The sequence below is a fragment of the Histoplasma capsulatum genome, genomic scaffold, assembly GCF_000149585.1.
Source record: "Histoplasma capsulatum NAm1 scaffold_6 genomic scaffold, whole genome shotgun sequence".
Lineage (NCBI taxonomy): Eukaryota > Fungi > Ascomycota > Eurotiomycetes > Onygenales > Ajellomycetaceae > Histoplasma > Histoplasma mississippiense.
Window position 1 is genome coordinate 852,394 of NW_001813977.1, and position 10,225 is coordinate 862,618.

Sequence of the window (10,225 nt, forward strand, 5' to 3'; positions counted from 1 at the left end):
TTCTGCACAACTCCAACACAACTGCTACCTAAGCTTCGTGACGGTGACTACCTATTACGACTCCCTGAACTATTATCACAGCAATTCAATGTCGTGACCGGGTTTGCGATATCATTCCCTCCCATACACCAACCACCAACCCAATTTCACTCGCGTTTTCATTCTTTCGTCGCACTGGGTGACGGCGGTATTCCATTTTGAGTGGCACGAAGAGGAAAAACGCAGCAAACTATCTCGAACAGAACATCTTGTCCCCAATATCATCCCAGAACGTGTAGGTTACTCTGCTCTTCTATATTTTCAGCTTTTGTTAAACCCGTTTTTGTTAAACCCGTTTAGTTTCGTTATCTCCCACCTTTGACTCTCTTCTTGTTGCATACCTTTTTTTTGTGATTATTTCTCTGGCGCTCCTGCGCAACAAATTTGGATCCCGCCACTTTTGTAACTCTGCCCTTTTCCATCCACATTGATTTTGACAATCTGCTCTCAACGCCCTTTGCGTTTTGATATACTTGCAGTCCTCGCGCGTTTTATTTGTTCCCGCTTTCCGCTCCCAAGACTTGCTTGTGACAAGAATTATTTCTTGGCAGCCATGTCCTCCCGCGAAAACCAAGACTCTTCCGCCCCGATGGACCAACAGCAGCAGCAGCATCAGCAACCACAGCAGTCCCAGCAATCTCCGCACGAACAGTCTCAACACCTACCGCAGCAACAGCAACAACAACAACAACAACCTCAGCAGGCTCCACAGCAAGGCTCGCCTCAACAGCAACAGCCGGCGCCATCACAGCAGGTTCAGCTCTCGCCTGCCCAGCCTTCTCATCCTCCGCCACTTAACTCGCCCTCAGCTGTTCAGCAGGCTGTTGCGGCTGCTGCTGCGGCCTCAGTTGTTAATCCAGTACCCCTTCCACAAAACCTGAGCCGTGGGCCAAGTCAAAGCACTGCTGAGAACTTAGTGTGCCAATGGCAGGGTTGCCAAGACCGGCTTCCCACTGCTGAAGCCCTCTATGTGAGTGTTGTCTCCTGTTGCCGCGGCGCTATGATCCACGTGATATATACATGCTCTTGGATGTTCTTTATTTGTGTGACTATCTTTGCTTGTTTTTAAGTTGTGCCATGGTGGTGAAAATTATCTCCTGTCTAGCGCTAATGTATCATATCATTTAGGAGCACGTCTGTGAACGCCATGTTGGCCGTAAGAGCACCAACAACTTGAATCTAACTTGTGGATGGGCGAATTGCCGGACAACTACTGTCAAGCGAGACCATATTACTTCGCACATTCGAGTACATGTTCCCCTGAAGCCTCACAAGTGTGATTTCTGCGGCAAGGCGTTCAAGCGTCCACAGGATTTGAAGAAACATGTAAAGACCCACGCGGACGATTCGGTCCTCGTAAGATCCCCAGAACCTGGCCCTGGATCCAGGCCCCCAAATGGGATGTTTGGTGTTGGCGTTGGTGCCGACGGAAAATGTAAGTCTACTACTTTCATTTTTATCACGCCTTCACTCTTATTTTTGTGGCCATTTATTATTCTTTACGGTGCTAATGTGAACCCTTTGATGCCAGCCCATTATTTCGAAGGTGCATTAGGACCTGTCCCCGGACAAGGGTATCCGCATGGAGCTCCACAATATTATCAAAATCCCCACCCACAACACCCTTCCAATCAATCTTATGGAAACGTGTACTACGCTGTTGGCAGCGATACGTCGCATCAGGCCTCTTATGAGTCGAAGAAACGCGGATACGATGCTTTGAATGAGTTTTTCGGTGACTTGAAACGCCGTCAGTTCGACCCCAGCTCCTACGCAGCGGTTGGGCAGCGACTATTAAATTTGCATGGCCTGCCCCTTCCCCTGGTTAACGGCGGTGCTGTTCCCGAGTACCAACCAATGCCAGCCATCGTTAATGTCGGCGGTCATGGCGGCGGTTACCAGCCTGGCCCAATGCCCGCACAATCCTACCACCTCCCTCCAATGGGCAACCTTCGCACCAAGGCTGACTTGATGAACATTGACCAGTTCCTGGAACAGATGCAGTCGACCGTTTACGAGAATGATGACCACGTTGCCGCTGCGGGAGTCGCCCAGCCAGGCGCCCATTACATCCACGGCGGGATGAGTTACCGCAATACTGGCTCGTCCCCATCTGCGACTCATATCCCGTCTAGCCACGCATCAGCGACCACCACTGCTCCCATGATGGTCTCTTCAACTACCGCCCGTTCTCCTCATACCACACCTGCACTCACCCCTCCTTCCAGTGCCCAGTCTTACACGTCTGGTCGATCCCCCATTTCAGTCTCTTCGACGCACCATTCTGTTCCGCCTTCGCACCATCCTCAATCAAGCGCCGCCATGTATCCAACGCTTCCGGCCACAACAGCCCAGGAAAACCCCACCACCCCCTATCCAAGTATTTCAAGTGCAGCGCCGCCGTCGACTCTCAGCAGCGTATTTGAAAACGATGACCGTCGCAGATATACAGGCGGCATGCTCCAACGATCGCAACCACACAGCGCACCCGAATCATCACAAATGTACCCCCTCCCATCATCATCTAATGCCGAGACTACTAAATTATCTACCAATGTCATCGACCCAGCCCTCCGACCAACAACAAGAACAGGAATATCGGTAGACACTGAGCGTGATAGCGACAAACGCTCGTCTAGTACAACCCCAGACGCTGAGGAAGCATCCCGCGCTGTAGCCGCGGCCATTACGGCTGCAAATGCAACGGGCAGCAATGAAACCCACGACTCGGTTGAACAGTGGGTTGCCAATGTGCGCCTCCTGGAGAAACTACGTTTGTATATTTATGAACGACTCAGCCGTGGTGATTATGAGGAGGAGAATTATACTGATTCTACTGATGTGCCCTCGAGTGAGATCGACAACCACAACAAGGATAGCCCTGACGTTAGTGAGAGGATGGAAGGTATTGAACTTGGAGACCGAGCGTCATCGTCGGGCGCAGCTTCTGGCTCGGATATGAATATCGATAGGCAAGGATCTGAGGAGCGACAAAAGCAGCAACAGGGAGGTAACTCCCCGCATGATAATATAAAGTCAGATCCGCGGGAGGCACGGGATGGGGCAAGTCTGTATCCAGTTCTAAAGATGGATTTTGAGGAGACTTGATTTTCTCATTGAAATTAACTTTTGTGATCTCACCTTCCCCGTTTCGTTGCGTTGCGTTTCTTTCTTTTCTTTTTTTTTTTTTAAAAAAAAAAAAAAAAATTAAATTATTTTTACGGTTTTCTCGCTTGATACTTGATATTATACACCAATTCCTATTGTGTGTCTTTTCTCTTTGTCTTTTTTCTCTTTTTCTCTTTCTTCTTTCTTTTTCTCTTATTACTCCCTTATGTCGCATTTTTCTATTATTCCAATGTTACGTGATTCTTTACGAGCAGGCTAGTCTGCGGGTCGAATTTGAAACTTGAGTCTTGTGCCACGATGATATTTGTTCCCTCTTATGTTACTTCATTTTCATTCTATCTCTCTCATCTTCGAAATGTATATCTCACTGAGTTGCTCAGTTTCTTAGTATTACTGACCTAACCTAACCAAATCTAACTCACCACTCTTAGTTCTACTCCTTTTTTTTAACCTTTGTCGGGGTACTTTTCCTTATTTATCTTCCAGTGAGGAACCATGGATGTAGTCCTTTTCTTTTCTTTCGTCTCAGTTCAGGATGAATGATTTATATTATCATTATGATTATGACGAGTGTTTATGCTTTCTTTGGTTTCATTGGTCTCAAATTTATTCTGTACTTTTTAGGCTCTTCAATTTTATCGTTCCTTTTTATATATATACAATATACATATATTTAAACCCGACCTTTTGTTTCTAACAAAAAGAAGAAAAGCAATGAAAACAGAGCTCTATGGGAATTGTCGATGATGGTGATGATGATGATGTTGTGATGACGCCAAGATCAAGCTCACACAAAGCATGCCGGGCGTGAGCATATTTGGACAAGCTTTTTTCGTTCTTTTGTTCTTGCATTTCCAGAGGTCGGGGAGAGAGTCGGTTTGTTGGCAAGCCGCAACTCAAAATCATCATACTTTCGGCAGGGGAGAGAATTGGTTATTTTGCTCCTCTCTGTATGGAACCCAGCAAAGCGCCGTGTCCACCCGAGCAGTGGGCAGGAAGAAAGAGCCCTTCCCTCCCTCCCTCCCTCCCTCCCTGTTCCGCGCAAGCTGGGAGGAAATAATAGCCTGTCCGGGGAGGGGCCCGCAGTTAGCCCATCTTAAGTATGTAGCTAGCCACCGCGAATACAGATTAGATGTGCACCTGGGAAATTCACCCATGCCGAGTTTGGCTAACGGGCTCCCCGCGGATTATCCAGCCAGGCACTTGGATATCTACTGTACAAAGGAGAGCCTGAGACAACAGAAAAGGGATCGAGGAGAGGATTTTTTTAGTTTTTTAAGTCATGCCTATTGTGGAATGTAGGCGTAACAAATTTAGATTCAGTGAGAAAGCTTGGAGAGGGTAATAGATCAGTGTGGTGTTGCTTCAATGACCCTTTTCATTCAATGCAAAACGTTCCCGTTATTCTTTTGCTTTTTATCGGTCCCTTTACCTAGGGATCTTATTGCATTTGCCCTGGACCGGGCTGTCGTTCGACTTATATACATTACATAGCTTCATAGCTTGCCCATGGGCCACCGGTTAATCCCCACAGAATAAAAGAAAAAAATATTGGCCTAGTCTAAATAGGCAAGCCAAAACAAAGTATATAGATCACCAAGACCATTTTCGGGTAATGTTGTTTATTTAAACTTTGGGGATATTTCGCGAAAGGGGGAGTTTGAAATAGGGTTTTACATTTTTTTCCCTCCAAAGAACTGGAAAAGAAATGAGCGAGAAAGGAAGCGAAGAGAAGGGGGAGAGCGGGGAGGAAGAGAGAGAGGCTCCAAGGAGAATTGAAAAAGCTATACCTATCATTATATCATCACTGTGCGAAGGTAGTAGTTCAATCGATGGAAACGAGCCTGTAGCCACCCAGAAGCAACAACCGCGGGTGTTTGTCTCATGGAGATCATTTATTTACTGGCGCGTCATTCTCGCGGCAAACAGCCTTCCAACCTCCACCGCAGAGCCTCCTCCTCCACCACCGTCGACTCCCAAACATCATCCCGCCTTCACGTCACCTCTATCGCATCGCAAAGGGACGCCAATTGACACCACCCACCAACCAGCTTCAAAGGGGACTCGTGCAGATTCCTGTTTGCGAACGTTTTATTTACGACTTCACTCTCCTGGAACCAAGGTTTCGCCTGGCGGTTATAATTCGGGTCACCCGAGAAATTCCAAGACTCCATTTTTTTTATTTTTTTATTTTTTATCTTTTTGGGTTTTCGCCTGACCTTTGCGCACCAAGTGGTGGCAACAAACAAACTTCCCGGATTTCAAGCAGCGTATCAAACATTTTCCATTCATGTATCTTATCTCCTCGTCATTTTCCCCTGCTCTTCCCATTCAATCTATCTACGCTCCCGTATAAGCTGCGAGCAGCCCAACGCGAAAAGAAAGGGCCTCTCCTCACTATCGCCAGCAAGATACAGAACCATCCACAAATCGCTTTTTTCGGCCTTATCGCGCAAAAACGTACCCAGATCTCGAACACCCACTCTCGAATTTTGCCCGTTTTTTCCAACCGTTTTCTCACGCTATTCTGATCGACAAACCACCCCCTCCCCGGGTCGCCGATAACGTGGCGCGCACTTGCCTCACAGCACAGTGTGTACCGCCTGGGTTCGCGATACTGTGGATTTTGACTGCGGAAAACAATTTCTTGATATCCGGCTGCTAGAAAACAAAATATGGCGCCGTCAACGAAGCGTCGTACCCGGCGCAAAGACGTTGGATTGCAGGAAACTCCAGAAACAGATCTGTTGGATTCCTCGCCCACTTGTCGAACTGCGAAGAAACGCAAGGTATTTTCTTCCTTATCATCAGTGCCATTCGGCTTGGTTGCACCATTCTCTGCCGCTGGTAGTTTATTTATTCACGGACCAACGTTCGCTAATTTCTGGTCCCTTTCTTGCCTACGTTTTAGATTGACCATCCCCGCTCGCTGTCGCTGCCGCTAGAGAAGACTCCAGAACCCGTTTCTGCTGATGAATCGGACGACTCCAGCACCGGAAATGATATTGCAACCAACAAGGACCTGGTGGATTCCGTGATAGCTTGTCTTGATGTCTCGGATGACCCGGTGGCTGTCATGGACGAGTACTCGAATATCAAGAATGAACGCGAGAACCCAGAAAGTGTGAAGGCCTACGCTAAGATCGCAGGCCGTGACTGGACTTACTACATGAAAGGTCTACATATCAACATCGGGCGTCCTCCGGACCGGGATCAAAGGATATATGCTCAGTCGAGCCCCCTCGTCGCTGCCGCCCAGGCGATGCCGGAGGTGCATATCGATTTGGGTCCGAACAAATTTGTCTCGAGATTACATGCAGAGATTCTGTTCAACAGCCAGGAGCCTACTGGTTGGCATATTCGCGTCAATGGACGCAATGGGATTCGATTGAACACCCAAATAGTAAAGCGAGGAACCATCTCACGGATTACGTGCGGTGATGTCATCGAGATCGCAGGCACACAGATGATGTTCGTAACCCCGGACGTACGTGCCGTTATCCATCCCTTCTTCGTGGATAAATGCCAGCGCTTGGCTGCGGGGGATGATGCTGCCAGCTGGGACGAGTCTCAACATGCGCACCCAGACCAGGTCCGCAGCAAGGCCAGCCGGACGGCCGCCTATTTCGACCAAGATCATCGCCACAATCCAGGCACTGGAAATGGCACAGAGCCCACTCCAGCAACGAAGGCGGCTTCGTCTTACCACAAGGATCGGCAAATTACACCACCACCTCGTCCCCGATCGCCAAACACAGCTGATGCCCCCCCTCCCAAACCATCCCCGCTCTACAATCGCGGCATGATGATGGAGAGCACAGAAGATATTGATTATAGCAACGATTCGGCGAAGGATCTAAAGCCGCCATATAGCTATGCTACGATGATCGCACAAGCCATTTTCTCGACAGAAGAGGAAAAGTTAACATTAAGCAAAATTTACGCTTATATTACTGAAAAGTATGCATTTTATCGGCATACAAACTCGGGATGGCAGGTTCGTCAACCCCTAATTTTCATAGTCAATAATAAAGAAGTTTTTATTTTTATGTCATTTTTGACATCTGTTGCTAACAGCAATTTGCAGAACTCTATCCGCCATAACCTTTCTTTGAATAAGGCATTTCAAAAAGTCCCCCGCCGCACTGACGAGCCTGGCAAGGGCATGAAATGGCAAATTGCCCCCGAATTCCGACAAGAATACTGGAACAAACAAACCCGGAGGAGTAATAACCAACAGTCATCAGCACCCTCCTCACCTGTCGGCAAGGAAAGCAAAGGCGGCTCCCGTTCTGCGAATGGCCAAACAGGCTACGATAAAAGTTTCGAAAGCTCGTTCCCCACAAGCAACCCATCGCCACAGATGACGTCGCCCGGATTTAACTCATTCTCCGTTGCCCCCGTTGAAGCTTATACCCCGGAGCGCAAGACTCGTAGCGACCGTGACGCCAACGGCCGTAGCAACGCAGACTATGGCGACCAACAGTCCCCCTTACCCAATCATCCACGTAGCAACAATCCCAATCGCGCATACGGCCTCTCAGATCACATCAGCGGCTCGCCGCCTGTATTATCATCATCCTTCTTCGACGATGCAACGTCGATGATCACGCCTGCTCCGCGCCGCCACCAGCCCCTCCTCGCCCCGCCCAGCACGGGCGCAAATCCCGTCGAAATTCATGCCAATGAGCTCACCTGCACAGTTCTGGAAGTTCGCGGAGCTCGGCAATACCCCCGTCCGCGTGTCGGATATGAGCCCGTTGCATGGTGGTGGCTACGGCCAAGGTCGAGCTGGCGGTGGCATGGGGGGAGGTGCTGGAGGGGGAAGATCAGGCAGGGGATCTGCAGATGGACTGAATGCTATCCCTAGCAGTAGTCCGCCGCCGCCGAATCTGGGCAGCCCGAGTAAACCGGGTAGTGGGCCCGGGTTAGGGGGTCGGCCACTTGGTTCGAGACTTGCGGATAGTAAGTCGAATGGTGTCGATGGGCGGCTGCCTCGAGCGGCTAATAGTCGCCGTCATTCTGGCGGTGATAACCGTGATGAGGATGATGACGACGATGAGGATGAAATTGGGGAGTTTGACCTTGCTCGGTAGGTTCTTTTTCTTCCCCTCCCTCTCCCCCCCCCCTTGTATTCCTTCGTTTTCCTCTCTCTTCACTTCCTTTTCCCTGGAGTCTTCTCCTTCCGTAGCAAACGTCTCAAGGACTAACAAGTTTTCTTCTTTTTCCCTTTTCTTGCGACTAGGGGTTTCCAACCGATTGGCAGCTACCATCGGCAAATAAATGCAACAAAAGCCAGCGCAAGCGCATCGACTTCTTAGAGAATTCCCGACCTGCTATTAGAACGTTTGGAAGCGAAAAATAATAATTATTATTATAAACATGACATCGAGCCATGAGAGGTGAGACTGAGATGGGGATCACAGTGGTCGCAAGAACAAGAAGATGAAAAGAAAGAAAGGGAAACAAATCACAAAAGAAGTAGCAGGTTTTGTTTTTCCCTTCATAGGAAATCTAATCTCCGCTGTTGTGTTTCCAAGCCGCCCAAATACCACAACCAAGCCTCTCATACGAACACATCTGCGCCGCCTTCCACACGCCACTCTTTTCGCTGTATGCCATTCGGACCCATAACCACTACCACTACCACCACCATCATCATTATCATTACCATTATTATTATATCTGCTGAAGCCTCTCCCTTGTATCAGTATCGATGGAACGTCTGCGCTAGCAACTATTTATTTTTATATCTATCTACCTCTATCTATTTTTCACCCTTTCTCCTCTTCTCCATACTATTTTTTCTTCTTCTTCTTTTCGTTCATTTCCCATCCCTTCCGTATCCCTTGATACAAAAATTAATATGTTGAACAACGCGATAACGAAATGATTCGATCAATGATGTGGTTTATATTTTTTGGTGTTTCTACTCAAGTTCCTCTTCTTTGATTATTATTATTATTACAATTATTAGTTTTTTTTTCTTCTTTTACACTTTCCCTTCTCCAAATAATTTCAAAAACCGGGCTTTGATAGTTTGCTTGTCGCTTTTAGAGAGCTTGAATGGAAGGATCAAGATTTTTTTTTTCCTTTTAACTTCTTGCTCTTGACTTCGGACTGCGATCGAATCGCAGTGGGACTGAGATATTATATGTTGTTTTATTTTTATTTTTATTTTTTGATTGTTCCGCTATAATTGTTGCTGATATGATGATGTTCTCCCCCCCCCCCCCCCCTCCTCATTATCCAGTCATTTTTGTTCTATTTGGTGTTTTTCTCATTTTGTTTGATATGGTTTTTTTTTCGTTGTTCGTATCTTTGCCAGACTGGGGTTTCTAGGCAGGTGTGGTGTGGGTATGGGTTGTAATACTCATTAGTTCTTTTCCATTTGATTCTTCAACGACGAAGTTATTTTTTTTTTTCCTTCTCTGGGATGTGGTTGAAGTTTCGTCCATCCCTTCCTCCCCTTCCCCCCGGGGGTTTCCTGGTCCGTCTCCTTATTTGCTTCCAGGTTTTTCTTTTCTCGTTTCTCTCTTGGTGGGATTTGAAGCGCAAAAGGTGTTTATTTGCTTTTGCTGAAAGGAGGGTATATGTCTCTATTATTGAATCTGTTTAGTCTTTCTTGTTCGGTGATGTACTACGGCCTGCTTGGTGAGGTGATGAAGGACAAGGAAAGATTTATTCTTATTACCTGCCTCGTTTGCCTCTCTCACAGGGCTGTTGACTTTCATTCTTATTATTCAACGATTAGTTATTGCTTTGAAGTGTCGTCGGATGAGTAGTAGTTACTTATTCTTTCCTTGCTAAACCACCATTACTAGCGTTACCTACATATAATGGATACATTGTTATTGCGCGTTGCATAGTAAGTAATCCGGTGTGTGACAGGTCTGAGTTTGGCAGGGCAAGGATATGGGAACACTTTTGAATAAATAGCCAGAGTTGATCAATTCGAATAAAATCGTCCGGATATCTTTTGGCGAAAAGCCGAGTGGCTGACATCGGGCTTGGCTTAACGTAATCAACCACCTAACGCTCGTTTCCACCCAAGAAT

General features: G+C 47.5%; 4 protein-coding genes across 4 annotated transcripts in view; 3 read left to right on the forward strand and 1 right to left on the reverse strand.

The window, feature by feature from the left end:
* HCAG_06592 (predicted protein) overlaps positions 1–196 on the reverse strand; it is a gene marked incomplete at both ends in the record, with an annotated part of 712 nt that extends 516 nt beyond the window's left edge. The window contains one exon of the mRNA XM_001538937.1: positions 134–196. Coding sequence (XP_001538987.1) covers positions 134–196 — 63 coding nt within the window. The remainder of the gene's footprint in view (positions 1–133) is intronic.
* Positions 197–592: 396 nt separating this feature from the next.
* Positions 593–3,147, forward strand: HCAG_06593 (pH-response transcription factor pacC/RIM101; the record flags this gene model as incomplete). Its single annotated transcript, XM_001538938.1, has 3 exons — positions 593–1,009; positions 1,168–1,474; positions 1,571–3,147. The coding sequence occupies 3 exons, from the start codon at positions 593–595 to the stop codon at positions 3,145–3,147; spliced, it is 2,301 nt and encodes a 766-aa protein (XP_001538988.1).
* A 516-nt stretch (positions 3,148–3,663) lies between these two features.
* HCAG_06594 (predicted protein) lies at positions 3,664–3,979 on the forward strand (the record flags this gene model as incomplete). The annotated part of the gene is made up of 2 exons (XM_001538939.1): positions 3,664–3,669; positions 3,893–3,979. The coding sequence occupies 2 exons, from the start codon at positions 3,664–3,666 to the stop codon at positions 3,977–3,979; spliced, it is 93 nt and encodes a 30-aa protein (XP_001538989.1).
* A 1,864-nt stretch (positions 3,980–5,843) lies between these two features.
* HCAG_06595 (forkhead box protein C2) lies at positions 5,844–8,264 on the forward strand (the record flags this gene model as incomplete). Its single annotated transcript, XM_001538940.1, has 5 exons — positions 5,844–5,957; positions 6,080–7,089; positions 7,130–7,165; positions 7,246–7,837; positions 7,872–8,264. 5 exons carry the CDS (start codon positions 5,844–5,846, stop codon positions 8,262–8,264), a joined length of 2,145 nt encoding a protein of 714 aa, XP_001538990.1.
* Positions 8,265–10,225: the final 1,961 nt, after the last annotated feature.